Genomic DNA, 24,276 nt, shown 5'->3' with positions numbered 1-24,276 from the left:
ATTTTGTTAAATACCACAAAGTTGGATGGTAAAAAAAAAAAAAACACACCTTCGAGGGTAATTTGTGGTGTATAAGATTTTATAGGAGTTCATCATTTATTTGTATATGAGAGCTTGCACTTAGCCATATAGGATCCTTTAAGGATAATCATCATCAACATGAAACATGCGGATGATGATGGAGGGAGAGAGAAAAGTTCATTTCAGGGGTGCGGGTTTGATGCGCCAAGTCCTTAATCTCAACTTTGGAGGGTTTTTGCTACTGACAACAGAGACAAGGACGAAGATGAGGTTATATAGTATAGGTACCACAAAATTGCTCCTTCGAGAGAGGTAAAAGATGTTTTGAAGCACGTAGTGCACATTTAATATTTGGCAATTAGCTGCTTGTGCACCTTGAGTTTGAAGCTATAAAATTAATGTGGTTGCGGTTGGTTGGGGATTTGTATGTGGTTCACCTTATAAAAGGTGTTTTGTTTGTGTGTGTGAGAGAGTCAAAAACTTTATATAATTCACCCAAAAACTAAAACAAAAAAAAAAAGGGTAAAGGGAGGCGATACAGGGTATAAACGCGGAAAATGTTATTACTTTTTGGTGTAAGTAGGTAGGTATAACAACATGCAACATGGTGGGTAATTAAGGCGAGTGAAACATTTTAATTGGATTAAGGACTTCTAACTTATTCAAGCGAAATCAAATGAGAGTAGTGGTTAGTTGTAATTATGCTTTATGTATATGTGAGGTAAAAAGGACTTAAACTACTAACAAGAGAGAATGAGGAAAATTGTGAAAGTCATAATTGTGGAAATAATATGATACAGATAAAAGCTTTACCCTTTGATACACACACTACTCCGCAGGTATAAGAGGATTTACTAGGTATTATAATAAACACAAGAGGTACTTAGTATCATTGAAAACTCAAAATATTTTAGTTTTCAATTTAGGATACCTACCTCGTTTTTTGGTTTGGGGTCATGGGAAAAACATGAAAACCACAAATATGTATATTGAAATAGGGGAGACGGAGGTCACAGACTTACAAAATTGTGTGTTAATACTGTTGATTCCTTCTGTTTGTTGTTTTTACATTTTTTTTCTTCCAAAACTACTGAATTCAAGACTAAAATTTACAAGAAAAACCTTTATTTCAAGTAGGTACATATTGAAAACGTTATTATTTCTAAATCTGATGGGTTTTTAAAGCACTACCAACCGTTTCAATATTTGAAGCATATTTTTTATAACAAATTAGCCTCCAGAGTCAAATTTTTTACAATTTTTTAATATATATAAAAATAAAAATTTTGAAAAATCACTATTTTTGGAAAGCGATATTTTAAAAACTATTGGACTTTCAGAAACTTTTTTTTTGTTCTAATTGTAAGGCATTTCAGTGACTTAAAGATCAAATTTTTAAAAAGATTTGTTTTTTAGGTTTAATACATTTTTGGTTTTTTTTTGGAAATTTGACGTTTGGATATCGACATTTGTTTCTAATAAGTAATTAGCTTTCAAATTTGAAAAACCCAAATATTTTTAAAAATCTCTATTTTTGGAAAGCAATATTTTGCAAACTTTTGGACTGACAGAGACAATCTAATATTCAAACTGTAGAAAATTTTATCGGGTCTAATGACACCAGTTTTTTAAAAGACTTTTTTGTTAATAATTGAGATAGCCAACAAAAAATGTCGGTTTTTTTTTACACATTTTTGACTTTTTTGATAATTTAACATATGGATATAGAAAAATGTTTCTTTTAACAAATGGCTTTAGAGTGATAATTCCTAAAAATTTCTAAATTAAAAAAAAATATTTCGAAAAATCACTATTTTTGGGAAACAATATTTTGAAATCTATTGCTCTCACAGAGATTATGTTTGTGTTCAAACTGTACAAAAATTTATAGTCTTGAATGTCACATTATCAAATTTTATAGGGTCTTTTTAGGGTTAAGACTAATAGAAAAAGTTGGATTTTTTTTTGGAATTTTGATATTTTAACGTTTGGCTAAAGAAAATGGTTTTTATAAGCCTATACAGAGTGGAAATTCCTATAATTTCGAGAATTAAAAAAAAATTTGAAAAATCACTATTTTTGGACAGCAATGTTTTAAAAAACTATAAGACTCACAGAGACGATCTTTGTTTTCAAATTGTAGTAAATTTTATTGACTTGAAGATAAAAATATCAAAATTTTCAAAAGATTTGTCATTTAGGGTTGAAATTACCAATCAAAAATGTCGAGTATTTTTATAAATTTTTCATATTTTTATAAAATGATCCCATCTTCAACTTGATGGTATCACAATCTAATATAATTAATATAGGTACTCGTATCATTAAGATAAGTTTTATGTCTCTCTGATATCGATTATAATCTAACCAAAAAAAAGTCAATATAATTTCCCAAAAACAAGTTTCTTTGCTTTGTTGGAAACAAAAGTAAAAACTCAGTTACAGACTTTGTCTGAACACTGACAAAACTTATAAGTTATAAAATAGAATCAATATACCACTTTCAATGTTTGTTAAGCTCTAGGGCACGTATCTGTATGTTGTTTGGATAAATTTTCCTAGCCCTATATTGATATATCTCAAAGTAAAAGTCATCTCTTTATACACGCTAGAGATTTATACAAAATACCTATATGCATAAGATATCTTTCTCTCTGTTTCTGACAAAAAAAAAAAAGTCCAAGAGTCCAAAAAGTCATGTATTTATACTCGTTTAACAAATAAATATGCCTTCAAAAGATTTTCTGCCCTCAATAAACAACAAGAACAATTTCATATCCTTCTTTTGTATGTTACACACACACACATATAATATTGTATAAGTGTATGTATATATTGATTCCTTGAGGCACCCACTCAATATAAAGACAAAAGTAGTTTGCAAATATACAATTTTGTATTCTGACCTTATTCAACATAACTCTCATGGAAAATCTACATCTTTTTCAAGCCCTGAAGTCAGGCCATGTTATGAAAGTCCCTAATTGATGTTTATTACACTTTTCGATTTGTTCCCCCAGTTCCTACTCTTTCACATACATATAAATTCTATAGTAGTCGTCCTGGATATGAAACGAGAAACATACATCTCTTCAATTCTCTCTATGTGATGCTTTGTTCCTTGTTTCAAAAAGGATATCGGGGGTGGGGTGGAGGGGGGATCAAAGTGAAAAGGAGGTGGAGAACATGGACAGTTGTCAAGAGCACAAAAGTTACCATAGCAATGGGTACGGCAACGGTACATATAGAATAGATGTTTTGTTTTTGTTTGGTTGATTCCTCACTTGGTTTCTCTCTCTTTGGCTTGCCTTTTGGTCCTATTTTATAATGAATGATATCCTGTGAGTTTATTCCAATTATTTTAGGGATGACAAACAAAACAAAAGCCAAACAAACAATTCACGTTTGTACCCAATATACATACATATATCTATGCCAAGAGGAACATAAATACACACATATGTATCCATCTAGCTCATCCTACCTATGATGTCTATATAGAGATAGGCAGAGGGGGTGGAAGCAAGGATAATACACTCCATATCGTGCATATCCTTAATACAAAACTCCATGTCGAATGATTTGCATTATATCTTCTGATTTTTGTTGTTGTTTTTGTACATTTTTTTTTATATTTTCCAGTTTCTAGGATACACGACCAGTGGGTATGTTTTGATTGTGTTTATAAAAAAACATCCAGAAAAAAGAACATAAAACACCATAAACAACGAAATTCCATGTCCTTTTAGCCAAAATTCACCAATATTAATGTTCCCATACAATTCACAAGGACTTTTTGTGTCGTGTATTATAGTTTGGCCTTACAACAACAACAAAAAATCCTCCTGAAAGTTATTTCATGTGAAATGAATAAGAAGAAAATTAAAACAGCATCTCCAGGACAACAAAACATGAAGAAGTAACATTTTGAAAAAAAAAAAAAAAAAAAAAAAAAAAACAGGACACTGATGAAATCTTGTGTCCTTATTCACAAAACAAACCTCTGGGGGAGGCTTAGTGTGCCAGTATGTTTTCTACCTAACTCCCTTTTGTCATTCTTATCTCTAACTTCAATTTTATTTAAGGACATCGATTGATTCGTCTTTATTATAAAGATATACTATATGTACGAATATCCTTGGGAATAAAAAGAATATCTACAAAACACAATTTTTGATATCATTTTCTGTTTTTTTGTTGCTGTCGCATAATATTCGATCAGTGAGGTGAATGTTATTTGAAGTGACAGCTAAGCGTTCAGGGACTTTCGAGCATGTGACTCTCTGAAGTAAGAGGCATTTTTATTTGAATGTCCTTTCTGTCAGTAAATTTTGTTTATGCTTTTCTTTTTTTTTTTTTTTCATTTTTGCTGGCTTCCTTATTTTATTATCTTTTTGAATGTAAATATTTTTGTGCTATACTACTCTGCTGGTGTACCTTTATTATATATCTTTCTTTTATGGGATTTTTTTTTTTTGTTGTTGTTGTTGCAAGAAGGAAGTAAGCCTCAGAAGACTTAAATAAATTCCGCTTATGTGCACAACACAATCATGTCTAATCAATGTTGTTGAGCATCATACACTCAAGGGAGACGTTTCTAATAATAATATGTTTGTAGGTAGGTAGGTTGAAGGATATAGAGTGGGTGGAAATTTGGCTTAGTTTGGATTTATTGTAGGTGGCTTTGGAGAAATTTAAAATTTTTATTTTAGTCAAAAAGGTATTTGTGAGGCTTTAATCAATGATATTACTAGAGTCAAAAAGAAGGTCGATTTTTTTGGAAAGAAATTGTGATTTATAAGGAAATAAATTATTTTTAATTAACATTACGTGATAATGTTACGTTACGTTATTGTTACGTAACATAACGTTACGTAAGCTATTAGTATATTTTTACCATTTCTATCTTTTAATTTTTTCTCTGTGTTTCTAAACATTTTGCAAATTTGGTAAGATGTGAGTCTTACGTTACATCACATTAATCCATTACGTTACGTAAAATCGTTACTTCTGTTAGCCTACCTACAATTTTTCTATTACCATGAATGTGAATCATAATCTCTCATTTAATTTGCTTTTGTTTATTGTTTTTACATTACTTTAATTCATTACGTAACGTAATCTTATTATCTCACTTATCTCTTTCTACACTTTTTTGGTTCTTTTTCACTAAAAATGTACGTAACAAATTATCTTAAAGCCATTTTGGCTTTAAGTACCTACAAGACTATCATCTGCATACGTTCTCATATTCTTTTCCTTTTTTCCAAAATAGTATTCAAAAAGGAAAAAAATCCAAAAAAAAAATAAATTATTGTATTTCAATTAATACGTTATTCTCATGCCTCACAATACCTCACTTCTTGTTGTACGGAAAGAGGAGGTAGGTATTGTCCTTTGGGGTGTTTCCTTGCACTTGTTCTGTCATCCTTCCTGGTAGAATACCTCTACGTGTACTTATTATTATTATTATTATTGTACAACCGGTTAAAAATTACCAATTTCAAGGATATTCAAGGATATTTAATATTTCACTCTCATACACTACGTTGCAAAGTGAAAAATATGAAAGTAACGTTCAGGATATAAAAAATAAGGACACAAAAAATTCAGTGAAAAAAACCAGAGAAAGGAACCAGGACTAATAATGCAGGAAAAGATATATGCACCATGTCGTCGTGTCGTCGTCGGTCGTCCCTGGGACATTGGGTTGTGGTGGTAAAGTGAATTTTAAAGCATTTTTAATGAGTGCGCGCCCAGGACCTACTAATGGAATTTATTATTTTCTCCTTTTTTTTTTGTTAATTTTTTTTTACTCCCATGCGAGAGAGATGCATATCTGTCTCTTTCTTTTTATTTTGCATATTTTACTCATCACCATGAAAATCGGTGTGGTGAATGGTTTGTGTGTTGAGAGGTCCCTACATCATTTATGGTGACAGGACAGGAGAGGATGGACATACATATACAAAAAAAAAAGAAGGAATGGGAATCATTTCATTTTCGTATTGTTTTTCCATTTCAATTTTATTGCAATTAATTCAAGTGGTTGGATAATTTTTTTTCCAAAACCCACATTTATTCCCTTTTCCCATTCCCTCCCATCAAATGACTTTTTTGGATTGAATTTTTAATTTTTTTGGAAATTTTATCAGCATTGTATTTTTTTTTTATTTTTTAAATTATCTTAAAATTGACTTTTATTTATGCCTGGAATCCACTATAAAATTATATGAATATTTATTTATTATTCCTCCTGGAGGAAGTGTATTCAGTAATTATAATTTTAATTTTTTTTTTTTTCTGTTGTTTAAATAAGAGGGGACTTTTAGCTGCTTTGGGGGTAGTATTTGAGAATGGTTGATATTATCAGTATATTTTAATGAGAAACCGAAAAAAAAAATACAAATTATTCCAACAGTTTGCAATTAATTTTTAATTTTTTAATTTATATTTAATTTTTTGTTGTTTAATAAAAATGTATATTCATTTTTTTTTTGTCAAGTGGCATTTTTATTGTTTTGCAGGTTGTATTTTTCGATATTGGTTTTTATAATTTTCTTTGCATTGGAATTTTTAATTCAACTCAATTAGGGGCTTCTTAACGCTTGAAAACGTGTTGGTGTATTTATTATTTGGACTTATAGCATTTAAATTTATCTTACATTTTTTCGGAAAAAATTTGAAATTTCAGTCAGCTTTTTAAATAAAACTGTTTTGAAAACAAAAATTGGTTTTATCGGCTTTAAAAATAAAGTATAAAACAGCCCAACAGTTTCGAGTTAATATTCTTCATTCGATTGAAACCTCGCTTTGATATCATTTTCAAAATTAATTTCAGCTCTCAAAAACTCCTTAATTGAATTAATCAATATAACCAATCTATGATACATAAATCACCAAAAACTTTCGCCAAACTTTTTGATCTATTTATAAATAAAATACAAAAATTTAATTACCAAATCAATTAAGGAAATCCCCCTTCATAAAAATCCTACATTAATTTTTTTATCTTTTTTATATCTTTTTGCCCAACTTATCTATCTTTTATCCATTATTTTTCCATTTATTGTTTATCAATGTATTCCTGCCATGTATATATAAAATCACTGTCACATTTTAACAAAAAAAACCAAATGAGTTGAACATACAATCAGAGCAATACAAAAAAAATCCGAAAAAAAGGACCTGTTTCCCTTCTCAAACCCCTCTTAATACACATTGACATGACCATAAGCCCCACATTCAGTCTCCTTTTCTCTCTCTTTCTATATATCCTTTTAACCATGCATGAATGTGGACAAATAGCTGTCAACGAAAAGAATTTAATTTTCCATTTTCTTTGCACTTTCAAGTTTATTTTTTTATTTTTGAAACAATTTCCACGAAACAATGATTTTCAGGACTTGTTTTTTTTTTGTACTCTTACCCTCTTTAACCCAAGTATTTTCTTGTTACTTTTTTTTATTTTTATTTTTGGTTTGCAGTCACACAAATTTGAGTTGATTTAATGTTTATTCATGCGTTCAAATCATCTTCTTCATCTTTTTCTCTCTTCCAAACAACATCAACTCTCTGGTTTTGGTTTGGTTTGGAAGGAAATAAACGGGTAGGAGGATGAAGAATATGGGGGGTGTTGGTGTGTAAGAGTGTAAGTGGAGCGCATCAACAGCTTTCAAGGAGTAGTATAGTCAACGGCGACCGACGAGGACGACGGCATCATCAGGGAAAGTGGTCATTTGCTGTTTATATTTTTTTTTCTTCTTCTTCATTTCTTTTTTCGTTTCGTTATGTTTTCCGCTTGTCCAGAAACAAGAGTTTTTGATGGAAGGAGAGCGAAAGAAAAAAAAAATCTGATTGCCGCCAACCCTTAGTTGATAGGGCTGGATGCTGATTCTGCTGCTTCTCAGCCACCAAGGATTCACCAAGTCCTAGTGGGTGATTTTGTTGGTTGTTATATGGTTAAAGGGTGTTTTTTTTTTGTTGTTGTTACTTTTTGGTTGTTCGTATTTTTTCTCTCCCCCCATAAAAAATTTTTGAATGTAATTCTTTTTCCCATTTGAATTTCTTGTTATTATTTTTCCGTTTTGAGTCATGTTCGTTGTAATGTTGTTGCACACTGTGATGGTCAGTGGTCACTGGTCACCCTAATGAAATTCTCTTTTTTTATCAAAAAAAAAAAAAAACGAAAACAGACACAGGGTTGAAAGTTGAAAAACTCTTTATTTTTTGTACCATGGACAAATTTTTTCTTTTGATTATTTTTCGTTTTGTATTTGCACACGGTAACGTGATTACTTTGTATGAAGTCGTTTCTGATTACTTTATTTTTTTTTTCTGGTTCATTGTTGAATGTAAAAGTTGGGGGGTTGATGATTGTGGTGGAAGGGTAGTAAACTTTGTTTTGGGTATACGAATACAATTTTATTATTCAGTTTTACTCGACTGAAGTGAATTAAGCAAAAATGAATAAATGTATACGAGAGGGTTTTTAGTCCGAAAGATAAACATCCGTGTTGATGCTTAATTGCCTTCAATATGAGGGACTTCATTTAAAGGGACAACACACACAACACACAAACCATCCACAGGAGAAAAGGATTTTTTTTGGTTTTGGGTTAGCTACCTTTTTCTAGAAATATGTTTTTCAAACGTGCGAGTTATAAAGTGTTTTTCTGTTGTGGTTTAGAGAGAGAGAGAGACTCTACACAGATAGATATAGATTCCAAACAATTCAACAGAGAGACAGAAAAGAGAATGCATGCAATGAATAATTGAGTGAGTTTTTATGTATTTTTAATCGACATTCAGCCGTGGGTGATGGCATGGCTCATTGAATCCAGAAACATATGTGGCCAGCGAGTCATTAATAAAAGTTAATTATTAATGAGTTTTGGTGTTGAAAACAATTTTTTTTTTTCATTTTTCGGTTTTTTTTTTTTTGCTTAAAGTTATGTTACCAACATAATAATTAGTTTTGGGTACATGGTGAGGAAGAGGGGTAATATGAGTGTCACATTATTTGTTATGATTATTTTAGATATTTAATTTTAAAGAGATAGAAACCTGTGTTTTAAAATATTCCTTTTCCCATTTGAATTTCTTGTTATTATTTTTCCGTTTTGAGTCATGTTCGTTGTAATGTTGTTGCACACTGTGATGGTCAGTGGTCACTGGTCACCCTAATGAAATTCTCTTTTTTTATCAAAAAAAAAAAAAAACGAAAACAGACACAGGGTTGAAAGTTGAAAAACTCTTTATTTTTTGTACCATGGACAAATTTTTTCTTTTGATTATTTTTCGTTTTGTATTTGCACACGGTAACGTGATTACTTTGTATGAAGTCGTTTCTGATTACTTTATTTTTTTTTTCTGGTTCATTGTTGAATGTAAAAGTTGGGGGGTTGATGATTGTGGTGGAAGGGTAGTAAACTTTGTTTTGGGTATACGAATACAATTTTATTATTCAGTTTTACTCGACTGAAGTGAATTAAGCAAAAATGAATAAATGTATACGAGAGGGTTTTTAGTCCGAAAGATAAACATCCGTGTTGATGCTTAATTGCCTTCAATATGAGGGACTTCATTTAAAGGGACAACACACACAACACACAAACCATCCACAGGAGAAAAGGATTTTTTTTGGTTTTGGGTTAGCTACCTTTTTCTAGAAATATGTTTTTCAAACGTGCGAGTTATAAAGTGTTTTTCTGTTGTGGTTTAGAGAGAGAGAGAGACTCTACACAGATAGATATAGATTCCAAACAATTCAACAGAGAGACAGAAAAGAGAATGCATGCAATGAATAATTGAGTGAGTTTTTATGTATTTTTAATCGACATTCAGCCGTGGGTGATGGCATGGCTCATTGAATCCAGAAACATATGTGGCCAGCGAGTCATTAATAAAAGTTAATTATTAATGAGTTTTGGTGTTGAAAACAATTTTTTTTTTTCATTTTTCGGTTTTTTTTTTTTTGCTTAAAGTTATGTTACCAACATAATAATTAGTTTTGGGTACATGGTGAGGAAGAGGGGTAATATGAGTGTCACATTATTTGTTATGATTATTTTAGATATTTAATTTTAAAGAGATAGAAACCTGTGTTTTAAAATATTCCTTTTTTTTTAACTTTAAAGTAGTTTGAAAGAAGCTTTAAAGAAGCACTGTATCCTTTATATGTATTTTTATTGGCAAATTACTTTTGTTTTATTGAATTGAGCGAAAAACTGAAGAAAATCGTATAGAAGCATTAACGAAGCAATAACTTCCAACATATTGAAACAGATATTGCTAACCAAACTTTAGTTTTTGAAGTCTAAGTAATTTATTAAACTATATGAGTTTTTTCATAAATTGCTTTATACAACCAAAAGGATGACAAACTTTCTGTACAAAAATTCATAAACGTGTTGAGGAAACACTTACTTCCGATGTTTCACTGCAGATTTTAACTGACAAACATCAATTTTTACTTCAAATAATTTATAAAGTTGATTACTTCTGTAAAATTAGTTTGTTTCTTAGGGAAACTTTATAGAAGCTTAAAAGAAACAAATTTTAAATAGAAACTACTGTGACACTTTTATAAAATAAATTAATATGTATCAAGCAGTTTTACTCAGAATAAGAGATGCAACTTGGCAAACATTAATTTCCTTTCCAAACTGTGTTGGAATTCATGTTGAAATTCATGCCTTCTTTAAAAAAACACGACTTGTTACAAATAATGAAACAAATGTCAGTTCAAAACACCACTCTTGACTTTTAGACAGTTATAAAAATGGTTATTTTATTTTAAAAGAAATCCTACAGAAGTTATAAAGAAGCAATAACTTGTATAATTTCAAAATGCATGGCCCATCATAGACATGAATTTTATAAACTGTCTCCATGAATAAATGTGGAATATTAAAGAAATTTTATTTTGTAATGTATTAAAACAGGTGAATTTCCCCAAAATAAAAACTTTCAGTTTATTGCTTTTGCCAAACAGTTTTTTAAGACATTGTGGAAGCATTAAAGAAACTATAGTTTAAATTTCATGAAAACTCAGTTAAGTTACTTGTTAAATGTCTAATTTAAATTTATTTTTGAGTAAAATTTTATAGAAACTTTAAGTTTACAATAATTTGCAACACGTCAGAGTAGATTTCAGTTGAAAAGCACATTATTTCGTTCCAAACAGTTTCTGAGCTTATGACTTCTATAAAAAGAAAGATGGTTTTGAAGAAATCTTTATGGAAGCAAATTTGAAATATGACCAAGTTTTAAAATGTTATTTGGTAGGTGTAGTACAAGTTATGTTGTTCTGAGCAAATTTGTTTTTTAAGGAAGTTCTATGGAAGCTTAACACGTCCTATGGAAGCTTTAACGAAACAATAACTTCTGAAACATGAAAATGTTGCTTTCTCATAAAAATATAATAATTTAAAAAAAAAATTTAATGATAAGCACAGTGTACCTACTTTACATAAGATCCCTTGTTTTTATAATTCACATCCAATCATGTTTTAAGTTCTTTTTTATCCTACCTGATTTTAAGCTAATTTAATAATCTAAGTTCTACAGAAGAGGACTTACTTTGTCAGTGCTTTTAACAGCTGTTTACTCTCCACTAAAGGTCCTTATAGTAAATGTTTAACTCCCCTTTTTATAGCTTTATTAGCATTTTTGCGAATTAAGTCCTTTTTACCTATGTTCTTAAGTATATTGAATACTATCAATCTAAAGTCTTCACTTAAGTCCCTTCAATATTCTCAATATAAAGATATCACAAAGAAATTTTCTCAAAGCAATTTTTATCTAGATTAAACATTTCAAGCCTTTTTGCCTTCTTCTTATAAAGATTTTATAATGACACTTCAATTTTTGTGTCAAAGAACTTTATTAAATCCATCGGATATGCAAGACTCTCATAAAAGAACATCAAGGAAATTAATACTTATACAAAATTCTTTCCAATCTCTCTGTCTCTCTTGCTATTTTTTTTTAACTCTCCTCTAGGCTCTATGTTTATCCCTTGCAAGCAATATCAACACAAGTGGTAATTAACCTCCAAGCATATTCAAAAGCTCCTTCATCATCATAACATAGGTCTAGAAATGGTTATACAGTATTTACTTGCAAAGCGTATATGGATGCAAGAGAGAGTAACCCCCCTTCAAAAACATTGCATGGAGATGTAATCAACTTGTATGCCCATAAGCGTACAACACCAGGATTCAATTAAGAGGAAAGCAAAAAAAAAATATAAATAGAACAGAAAAAAAAAGAAGGATTGCAACACTCCACAACCAGTCGAGCCAGTGCCGGTGCCTCTAGACATTTAGACCTCCCCACACTCGACTCGACTCGACTGTTCTGTTGTATGATGATGCAGCAGAGCTTAAACAGTAGAAGGTACTTAAAATCCTTTTACGCTTGACTATACACAAAGTAACCTGTCACCAGCAAATTACAACGACACAGAAGAAAAAAAATAAAAGATCCTAGAGGACTTTCTCTCTAAGTGAGTGTGAGAGAGTCACAAAGCGAAATCACACAGAACAAAAAAATGAACAAAAAAAAAATAAAAAAAAAAGCTTATAAACTGGCATTCTTAATAAACAGAAATGCGCCCCGAACGCAATGTCTGGTCTTGAGCTCAATTACCGTAGCAAAGCTGCTATAGAGAACGAATGCAATCTCAGCGAACCGGCAAATAAGGGATGAAATTTGTTACCAATATTCTTTTTGCTAGCCACTGATTTTAACCAACCCCCATTTACCCCCACCCTCTTTTTGCTACTGTTGACAGAGATTTTTCATTTAACTATTTTTTTTTGATTCGATTTTTTGTGAACTTTCACCCGAAGCCAAACACTATACTCAATTCAGTTTCAGTATTTTTAAAATCCAATTAAAAAATCCCCATTTCCAACCGAAAGGTAAAATCGAATTTCCCGAACGCACCACCTCACTCTCTCTTTCTCCCTCTCTCTGGGGAGACAGTGAGGCTAAAGGTAATCGAATACACGATGTGGTGGTCAATTTTTGTCCATAAATCTGAAAATACCAAAAAGGACTTTTATATGGGGCTCTGTTTTATCGACAAATACACGAATACAAAAAAAAAAGAGTACACCAGGACACTCCAAAACAACTCATCATATAGCCCTTAAGGGTGTAAATGGAACGAACAAACAGACGAAAAAAAATTACAATCATTCTACATACAGAAGGAGTGTGTCCGAACATTTTTCTCATTAAGGACCCTAAAGGACAATCCTTATAGCAATATAAGAAAAAAAAATATATTTAGAAAAAAGTTAGAGAGGGGGGCAAAAAAAAAACAACATTACTAGAAAAATAATTTGTCCGAAAAATTATGTCCTCGGGAATCATGCACGTATGTGATGATGATTACACGGCGGGGTTAGAATAGTCCTTATTTTAGTTCAGAGGCACACAACAACGACAGGAAAAACTCCCTCGGTCTATTAATTTAATGAGATAAGTTTCAGGTGACGCGCGCGTTTGTGAGATACTTTTTTTCTTCTTTGAAATATATATATGCACGTAAGGATTTTTTTCGTCCTTCTAACAAAAACTCAATCCATCTAGTCACCCTTCACCCCTCTTATCTGTCTTGTTCGTTTATAGAGAGACAGAGAAAGATATTATATTGAAGTAAAATGACACGGACCCGTTGTTTGCCTAAGGATAAATTAGTGAACAAACTCATAAAAGGATAATGATGTTATCGAAAGTTTGTTATTATTTTTTTTTACATATATATTTATTTATTATTTGATAATGGCAAAGTATAGAGGAAGAGAAAAGAGAAAAAAAAATTATTTAATATTCCTAATGATTTTGGGAAACTTTATACATTGTAACATATTTATTTTAAGGACACATCAGGACGACCACATTCAATGAATTGAACTGTTTTATTTTTTGTTTTATTTTTTTTTTTTTTCTGTTGATTGGTGGGACATAATTTTATTGTTTTGGAAAGTAAATAGATTGGAAATGTCGATAAGTTGTTAGAAAAATTATATCAATAAACGACAAAGAGGACTATGAAAATAATTGATAGAGATGTCTGATGTCTATGTTTGTGTCATTATATTTTGCCTTGAAATCCATTAACGTTAAAAAAAATAATAATAATTAGTGAAATAGATTTGTTTTTTGGAAACAATTTCTGTCATCTAGATTGCGATAGGAAATAGCTCTTTATCATAAGAGTTAAATTTTCGTCGCAGTCAGTTACGTTCTGGTCCACTGTTGTCACTGTTTTTTATGCAGCTTTAAATAAAGAAAAATTATCCCAATCTATTTGTATAGAGTTCATTAAGTATGGTATTGTTTTTGGAAGTTTCTACAAAACACTTTAACTGTTTTAAATTTCAGCACGTCAAAATTTTGTATTGAACCCAAAAGTATGCAATATTTATAATAATTCAATATTTATATATATACATATATTTTATTTGTTAAAAACCATGAATTGCATTTTAAGCTCTTATAATTTTTGTTGTAAGTTGAATTCATAACAATTTAACTGTTGATACTAGTAGCTTCTCTTTTTTTGCATACTTTTAGGATATAAATACAATTTTAAAAAGCTGTAACTTCTAAATGGTGAATGATAAAAGGCGAAACAAAATCTTAAAAAGTGAATTTTAATTAATTAAATCATTTTAAAAATGAAGGCATATGGCAACCCTATTGCAATGAAATAACAAAAACAGTACAAAAACTCTATTTTAGGCAAAAATATACACAATAAACTTCAACTGACACTCTTTTACATCAAAAAAGTGCCTGGTGTCACCTGTAAAATACGAGCAAGTTTTCATCAACTCTACTCAATTAGTTCCTTTGCTGAAAATAGGACTAAAATTGTAAATTTGCAAAAAAAACTTTTTCAAGCAAGATTGATATATTAAAGGAAAAAAGTAAACAAATAAAGTTCGCTGCTCAGCTCTTTTGTTTAAAGGAATCTAAAACATTAATATGGTTAAATACAAATTATAGCGGTTTTATTCGTTTGAGTCCAAGACATAAGATATGTTAATTGTCTCACTCATTCGCCCAAGTGGGCGATGATGTAATGAAGCATGTTTGCAGCCATCAGAAGAACCTAAACTCGAGATGAATGATTTGTATGTAATTTCAATTTTTTCTTTTATATCGATCGATATTATGACTTCTTAAAGTCAAGACTTAAAATTTCTTAATGCTAAATAGTTTGAAAATTGTTATACATAAGCACATGAATGTTCATTATACGCGAGGAAAATTCATTGTTGGACAATTTGGCCAAAATCTTAAGATAATTTCACCCACCGCAACTGAACCTTTAAACATTTTCTAACTAAATCACTTTGAAAAAGTTTTATTTATTTAATTAATAATCACCCAACACCACACCAACCACAAATCGAAAAAAAAAAAACTAAATAAAAAATGTGTTGTCCTGAAAGTTTCAAAATTTATTTCTCACAAGATAAATTTCTAAATTCCTTCAGGCCTTTTTCTTTCTTGTTTTTTTTTTTTTTATTTGTGAAACCCAAAAATTTCAATTTTCTTCCAAATAAATTCCTATGCCTCAAGCTTGCAACCTATACTCTATCCCATTGCAATGTTCTTCTTATATATTTTTTTTTATTATCTAAAGAAAAAGGTATAAATATAGGATCAGGATCATCTATTTTCAAAAAGAAAGCAACAAAAAAAAAGGAGGAATATTCATTAGCATTCTTGATTAAAGTCCAAAAACAAAAACCAAAAATAGAAGATGAAAAAAAAAAAGAAAAGGATTTTGTGTAATTATTTCCGAATCATTTTTTATTATAATGACTTTTGATTTGGCTCCATCATTAGCCCTCTTCGTTTTCATACTTCAAAAATTATCTAGTAAAATCTCTTTCTTATTCAGTTTTTTTTTTTTTTATTTCTGATCCTGATGATGATGATGTCCTTGAATACCTGCCTAAGGGAAAATTTTCTTTTTTTTTTTTTTTTCTTATGTATTTCACGTAAAGAACGAATCAAAAACCAGAAAAGAAGTCGTCGAAGTTATATGAAAAAGAAAAAGGGGAGATGGTAAAAATGGTTGGTGATGAAAGAGAGGGGTAAAAAGTAGAATTTGTAATTACAAGTAATTGTGAGAAATGGCCTAATTAAAGATTTAAATGTCCTTTTTTCTGTATGTTTGTGTGTATGTCTTAGTTAAAGAAGTAAAAGAAGAAAGAAAGACTTACAACAGTGCGCTCCGCGGTGGATTTTCAGAGAGTTTGACAAGAACTTAAGCACCCCCAGCCCAGAATACAGCACAGAAGCTTTTTATAGTTCATTTTCATTTCAAGGATTCTTAACTTTTGAAAAAGGATCTGACATAAGAATTCACCATATAAAACGAACACAGAGAAGACAAACGACCAAGAAAATGAAAAAAAAAAAAAAAGATGATAAGGATTGGTTTTAGTTGGAAGGTAATTACTTTGAAGAGGTAACGAAAGCAAAACAAATACAAAAAAAAAAAAACTCGAATGATGACTAAAGACTGGAAGACTGGTTTTGATGAAAAAAAACAAAAAAAATAAAGAAAATTGTAAACTAAGACAAGAGGCATGAGAGTTAAGAGCTACTCTGGAGAATCTATACCGACGATGATGATGATGACGATGAAGGAGATGCTGAAGCTGAATTTGAATGAATCGAAATTAAAAGGAAACTGAATACCAAGGAATTCGCTTGATTAAAAGGTGGAATCAATTAGGCTTGTAATTTAATTATTTTTTGCTAAAAACAAAAATACGAAGAAATGAAAACAAAAAATTCCATCGCATTGAAAATGGATGTTGTTTTTTTTTTTTTTTTTGATAAAAGACTTGGACTCGCAGGTAATTAAAGAGAGTTTAAGGTTTTTTTTTTTTATTTCATTTTTAATTTAAATGAAAATTTGAACTCACTTCAATTATTCTTTTTGTCAATTCCAAGTGGCTGCTTATTTCTGTGAAAAATAATTCTTCTTATTGGATTCAAATTAAATTAAATTTTATAGTCAAAAATGAAGATTCTTTTTATTGAAATTTTTTTTGAAAGTCTTTGGTCTTTGGTTTCTCTGTTTATTTTTTAAATACAATCCTTTTAAAATTCTTAAGTTATTTGAAATTAAAGGCAAGAAAATACATTTTTCGGATACAAAAATGTATTCTTTCCTGAAATTTTGATAGCAACAAATGGATTTTGATTTAAAACATCCTGAAAGTTTAACGTTCAAGTTTTTTACATAAAGTTTACACATTCACAAATTAAATTGAACCCTTTTTGTATTCATTTGCAAATCAAATTCACCCTTTTTACAAATAAAAATCACATTTTGAAAAAAAAAATGCTTGTAATTTTTAATAAGAGTACATTAATTAATATTATTTAAATGTAGGAAAGGAAGATCGGTCATTTTTCCTAAGGATTATGTATTTGACCGGTATGTATACAATACATGTTCATCTGTTCTCTCAAAACTTCTAAATTAACAATCCAAATTTGACAAAAAAGGAATCGTTGGAAGAATTTTAATCATCCGCTAGTTATGGTCTATCTCAAAAGTTAAATATAGCGCCGTCTAGAGAGAGAAGTTATTATTTAAGTTTACAGGAGCTTTGCAAATAATTTGTACGAAGTTTTGTCATCAAAAAATCGAAAAGTATAGCTTTTTTTCATTTTGAAACCACTTTTTTAGAAGGAAGATTATTATAAAAAATTATTATCTATGTTTTTTTGTATAATTTTTTTTTAAATTTTGTTTTTATTTTCAACTTCAAAAGTTTTATTTAAAAACAAAATTTATCTCATTATTATATTTTCCTTGACATCCTCTGGTCCTTTTTGTCCTTTTTACTTCAGTAGTAAAGACAAACCTTAATTTGTTATAAACTAAAACTTTTCCTGACTAATATAACCCTCTCAAAGAATCACTCTAAATTTCATTCCATTTAAAGTCCTTTAAATTCATTTCAAAAACCAATTTAAACTCATTAGATGCCTACCTTTACCTCGTCTCCTCTCTCCCACTCTCTCTCTCTCTCTTTCTCTATGTATCTCTTATCTCTATCCAATCACTAAAATCTTTGCATAATGTATAGAATAATAATAACAATAATAGTCCATATACATACGATACTCGTAACTAATTAAGCCCTCTTTATCCTTATACTCACTATCTATCTATCTATCTATATATTTTCAGGTTGTGCTTTCGTAAAGTTTAGTTCCCATCAGGAAGCTCAAACAGCTATAACTAATTTACACGGAAGTCAAACTATGCCGGTAAGTGTTGCACAATTTTACTCCTCCTCTCTTAAAGATATAGGTACTACAAAATACATTAATACTTCAAAATAGACCTATATACTATGGAATTGTATATATGTATAAAATTTATAGAAGAAGAAGGATACATCTGTGAACACATCCTCTGATAATAAATTGAATTAATGCTGCTTTAGCTGCTCAATTAAGTTGTGCAGAAGTTGTTCGCTATGCGGCAGCATAAGCAGCGGCATTGGGCGCGATATAAACGCTATATATATTCTGTTCTATTACTCTTCCTATATTATTCTCATTCATTCACATTGAAAATAGACAAACACACACAGCAGCAAGTTATAGATAGAGAGTCCTGGGGTTCTAAATAATTGAGGACACTTCGTAAGGTGTTATCTACGGTGTATCCTGTGTGTTTGCAATGATTAATTCGTCCTTAGGAAGATTTATTTGCATATTTTCAGGAGAGCAAAACCAGGCTCTTCTGGTTTAGGAAGGTGCCTGGATAAAGCAATTCAACTTTCTCTCACTTCTTGTTTCAGAGTATGAAGTTTTATCAAGAATTCCCTTAGCTTTATGATTATGACATCAAAAAGTCAATTAAAGCCGCAGACTTAATTAAGATTATTTTTTTTTCTTTTCATTATTTTCATTTATTTATTTTTTGTTTTTGTTTTTTTTTGGACAAATGTAGGTACAAGTAACTTTTTTCGCCGGAGGTGAATTTGTTAAGAAATTTTGGGTAATTTATTTTGAATTATTTCTTTTATATTTCTCTCTAAGGAAATTTTGGTTTTTACCTTTTGGAAAATATAGATGACTCCTGTTTTTGGTGATTTCTTTTTTTTTTCTAGATAAATTGTCTAGGAAAATCGCGAGCATGCGACTTAACACCAGTGTGGGGAATAAAAATGATCCTAATTTATCAAATTGCCGCCGCGTAACATGTCAGTGTGAGGGGTGTTAGTGATTTTTATGAACTTTTAGGCCGATTTGTCAAACAAAACGAAGGGGGAGAAGAGAGAAATGATTGTCGTTTGTGTTTTTTTGTGTTGATGAAAATTTTAAAATTAAGTTCGAAATGAGACGGTAAATAAGGAAACCAAAAAAGGGATTTGCTATGCTTTAGGAAGCATGGACTTTAATCATAGGCGGATTTTTGTTTGCTTTTGTTTTGTTTTAAATCTTTTAATCTTATTAAGGAAAATAAATGTTTTATATGGGTGGAAAATATTATGATATCAAGCTTAATAGGTAATATATTTTCTGCCAAAAAAGGATTGTTACATAATCGGTTTTTAAGATTTTGAAGCTTTGAGAGAAATATGATGAATTCCTTTTCTCGTCACATGAAGGGCAATATTTTTCTATGCTAACAATATGTATCTGATATCAATTTTAACTTATATAAATGGTGCTTTAAACATTGTTTTTTTTCTCCAAACTAACTGTTTTTTCGAAAGAGAAAATTTTTTATAGAATTAAATATTAATAAGCTTATGCAAAGCATAATCTGAGTGTTTGAAACATTTTAAAGAAGTCAAAAAAAAAAACAGATGAGAATTGTAAAATTAACAATACTGGACCTAATTTAGAAATTAAGATTCATTTACTACTATACAATAGAATAATTCAATGAATAAGTGTTAATTTATGTATGTTCTCTGAATTTTTTAAATAAATTTACCTTAACACACAAAAAAATACTTGAATTTAGTGAAGGTGGAAAGTAATGGATGATAGATAAGCACTTAATATTTCACCAAATTTTCCTTTCCAATACTCACTTTCAATGAATATCCAATTTTCTTTTTTTGTGGTAAACTATGCATTTTTTCAAAACATTTTGACTTAAATGAATTTCAGGAATTGAGAAGGAATTTATAACCCTCTAAATTCAGCCCAGCTGCTTTTATTTCATCAGCTGGGCAACTGATTTCGATCACATCAGAATTTTACTTGTTGCCATGTTTCTTATGATTTTGACATTGACATTTGAAACGCAACGAAATCCCATTTGTTTTATTTATAGAAGCCCAAATAAATATACATAGCAAATCAGCCATCAAGAAGTTTGATGCTTTTAGAATTTCCCTTGTAACTCTGTTTTGTTCCACCATCCACTTGATAGTAGATCAATTATCAATTATAAATAGAGTACGCACGCACACCTTTCCCACTCAGATTTATGAGTCAAAAAATTTTTGCGCCAGTTTAGCCTCTTTTGTTTTTTTTTGATATTTTCCACTTGGGTAAAATGTACATATTTTTTTCTATTTTGAAGCTTATAAAGTAAAATGTCGATTTTACAACTGTTTATCAATTATTTTCAGTGAATGGCCAGCAAAAGCCAATTTTAATAATTAGTCAGTGATTTATTTAGAGACATTTAAAGGGGGTCACTGTGGCGTATACGTAACTTTTTATGAGTAGTTATTTATCTTAATGCTATTTTTTTATTCTTGCCTAATTAATCAGAAAAGTTGTTCAGTCCCATTTGATGAAACGAAACTTAAATATTTATGTGATACATAAACCCTTAAGTTCTACATATCGGTTTGCACGAACTTAAAATTGTGTAATAAATTCCTCTAGGTTTAACATAACTTAGGGGGAAGAAATAGTAGAACATAAGGGTTTTATGTTCTACTTAAGCCCTTTTATTGAACAAAAATTAAATGAAATCCCTTAAGAAATGATTTTGTCTGAAAAATTAACATCAATTTTAGATTTTACAACGTTAAACTTACTTTTATTCGTGTCAACCATGGTACAATTTGACGCACAAATTTGAAAGCAGTGTTCATCATTTTTCTGTTACAATTTCCAAACAAATTGTGACACACAAACACATTTACACAAAAAAAAAAAAAAACTTCAAATTAAATTTGTTTTATTAAACCAGAATCATATTTTTTGCCACTCTCTTTATTTTTTTACTTTTTCTGCAATAGAAAAAACAAAAAACGATTTCTCGCATGAAAGTAAATCATTGCTATGTTGAACATAAATATTTTTTAGCAACTTATAATAAACTAAGTAAAACATAAGAGCTATGTTCGTCCTAAATAAGATTCAAATATATGATCCGTATGAGCAAATGAGCTTGAAACTTATTGAGTATTTTGAGACCTTTTGATAGTTTTAAAATAGTCAGGTGAAGGTTTTTAAAGAAGATGTACCCCAAAAATAACTTTTCAGACTAAAGAGTTTGAAAGAAAATAATTTCAGTTTGGGTACATTCAAAATTCTGAATTTTTTTGTCAACTATTGTATATGTAACTATTAAATCTATTTGATGAGTAAATAGCGATTTATTTTTCTCTAATTTTTACAGTTTAAAATGGCCTTAAACTTACAAACTTTTGATTAACTTTTCTAATTTTAAAGTAATATCTTTCATACAAGCATATCTTCCCTTTTATTCGCTTACCTAACTTCATTCAATTTATATTCAATAAATATTCCAAGTTTTGATCCCTGAACTAAAACCCTATCAACCACAATTTTCTTTGAAAAAAAAAAAAAAAAACACATAAAATCCCAACCACAAAATTACATTAAGAACTACTTAATGTGCACTTTGGCTAAATGAAAAATAAACTCCCAAACTTGCCCGCGAACTTAACAAGAAAAAATAGACAAAAAAGACAACAAAAAAAAAGTTAAAAAACAAACTCCAAAAGTAAAAGCCAAGAGGGACACACAGCCAAGTCAAATTGTTCAACTTGAAAAACTATAAGGCTCTCAAGTCCAGTTCGTCCTTTTTTCATTTGAAGAAGAAGAGATATATACATTACCATTCCTCTCCCAAGAGTTGGCAAATTCAAATAAAACTCACTTCCAACTTTTCAATTATTTGCAACCAAAAAAAAAAAGAAAGTAAAAATGACAAAAAATGTAGCTTTTTCTGGTTTAAAATGTTAAATATTATAAAAAAAAAAACTCCATCCACTGCACATAAACTCTCCACTCTCTCCAAGGATATACAAATATATCCCTATAGAATTTAAGGATTCATTTTAGCAGTTGGTATGGCTCTTAGGTGCCATCAAGAGTTATATTTTGAGCAAATGAATGAAGAAGAAAAAAAAAGGACATCTCTTGAGTAACTTTCTACATCAATTGCATAGTAGCCAGGAGAGAGCAAGGACTAACAAAAAAAAATACAAAAACTACAATTTTTTGAATAAATATTGAGATTAACGGATTCATAGTGCACGCTCTGTACAGAAGGTCCTTTTTAATTTTTCATTTATATATTTTTTTTTTTTTGTAAAAAATGAAACAATGTCTTGAATTAATTCATGTGAATAGTTAGTTGTGTGTTCTGTTTGAGTTTTAAGTTGGGAGGAATTTTTAATTCAAAAAAACCTCCTTCGAGGCTCATGAAATAAAATATTCCTCCAGGACTTTTGTGTGTGTCGCGTCGTCCTATTCGTTTTATTCTTTGAGTTTTTTTTTTGTTTTTCTTTCGTTTTTTTTTTTGTTGTCTTGCAACAAAAGTAATTGCCAAAAGTTAGGTATATGTTGGGTTTGGTTAAAGGATCTAAAGGAAGTGGGGTCTCTGGCACAGATTGTTGATTACTCTTTTTTTTTTTGTTGGCTCATCAGTCTGAATCCTTCCATGAGAAAAAGAGAGGGAAAGTAGCAATTTCATCATTTTCATCATCACAAAATTCAGGCTGTTGTTTTGCGTTGGAATGAACACTAATTACCTATTTTCCTTGTAAGTATAAAGTGAGTTAGTGCGGGGTACCTCTCTCTACAATACCTACAATTCTAGCACCTTTATATCTCAAGAAAACACACACAGGACGAAAGAGCAAAAAAAAAGTTACGAGCAACCATTGAAGAAAATATACATGAAAAAAAAAAGTAAGGAAGAAAAAAAAAACAGTATAAATGAAGAAGAACATTAAAAGCCGTCGTCTCATCTAGAAAATTAGCCAGGTGAAAAATTGCAGCTGTCGGAGAGGATATTAAAGTTTGGTGTGTCGGGGAGAGATCTGTTTGCTTTCGTTTTTTTTTTTTTTCATACTCCGCTACTAGCTTTTTATACTATACCTCTGCTTACTACTCGCGCAGCAAATGTTTCAAAAATTAATCTTCTGTTCTGGATTGGATTGGAAGGTGTGTAGGTAAAGAGGAATGATGTCTACTGACTCTTTCTCTCTCGCTTTGTGTTGAATTAAACGGAGACAACCCTGTGAAATAAAATTAATTCTCTAGCCTCTAGGGAAGGAGGACGAAGAGAATGAGACAAGACGGAAGTTAGGTAGGTTCCCGTGCATGACGAACTCAAATAAAATAAAAATTGTAACAAGAAAAAAAGAACGTTTGTAGTTAAAGCCTTGTGATGAAATTAGAATGAAATGTTATGCCAGTAGACGAAGATTGGAATCTGTCAAGGGATACAAATAAATGTTTTGTATTTTGTTCGTGAAATTTATCATAAGATTTGAGTAATCGTGTCGTTGGGATATACACCTATGAAGCTGGGATTTTCAAAAAAAAATTTGTAAGGTCTTAACATGTATTTTGTATCTAATTCATTCAACTTAGTCTGTCATAGTATTTTGACTCCTGTTCGTGTTTTTGTGAAAGTGATACCTTAAAAATGTCATATATTTTAATGATTTTAGTCATTAAACATCTGTTTCTTTTGCAAGAAGTGTGAAATTATAAGTAGGACTATTATAACTTCAAACTTTTAGATACAAATTAAAAGTCTTACCAAACTTCTTCAATTGACAAAAGTCAATTTTGTATTAAAATTGAATAATTTTGAATAGATTGAATAAATTGAAAGAGTACTGAACATTTAGGATACAATTTTGAGTTCGTATTTTTTGCCCCTAGAGGGCGCCATATTAGAAAATGTTTAACAGTCTATAATCAGCCGACAGAAAAGACGATTTGGACGATAGT

General features: G+C 30.1%; 1 protein-coding gene across 11 annotated transcripts in view; it reads left to right on the top strand.

The window, feature by feature from the left end:
* Nucleotides 1-24,276, top strand: part of LOC129918266 (CUGBP Elav-like family member 4) — a 993,834-nt gene that overhangs the window by 899,848 nt on the left and 69,710 nt on the right. For all 11 annotated transcript variants that reach the window (XM_055998713.1, XM_055998708.1, XM_055998710.1 and 8 more), the window contains one exon: nucleotides 18,269-18,348. In XM_055998713.1, the coding sequence (XP_055854688.1) occupies nucleotides 18,269-18,348 (80 nt within the window). The remainder of the gene's footprint in view (nucleotides 1-18,268; nucleotides 18,349-24,276) is intronic.

Source organism: Episyrphus balteatus, chromosome 4 (genome assembly GCF_945859705.1).
Source record: "Episyrphus balteatus chromosome 4, idEpiBalt1.1, whole genome shotgun sequence".
Classification (NCBI taxonomy): Eukaryota; Metazoa; Arthropoda; class Insecta; order Diptera; family Syrphidae; genus Episyrphus; species Episyrphus balteatus.
The sequence above is the reverse complement of the archived record's forward strand: the minus strand, read 5'-3'. Positions and strand labels throughout refer to the sequence as shown.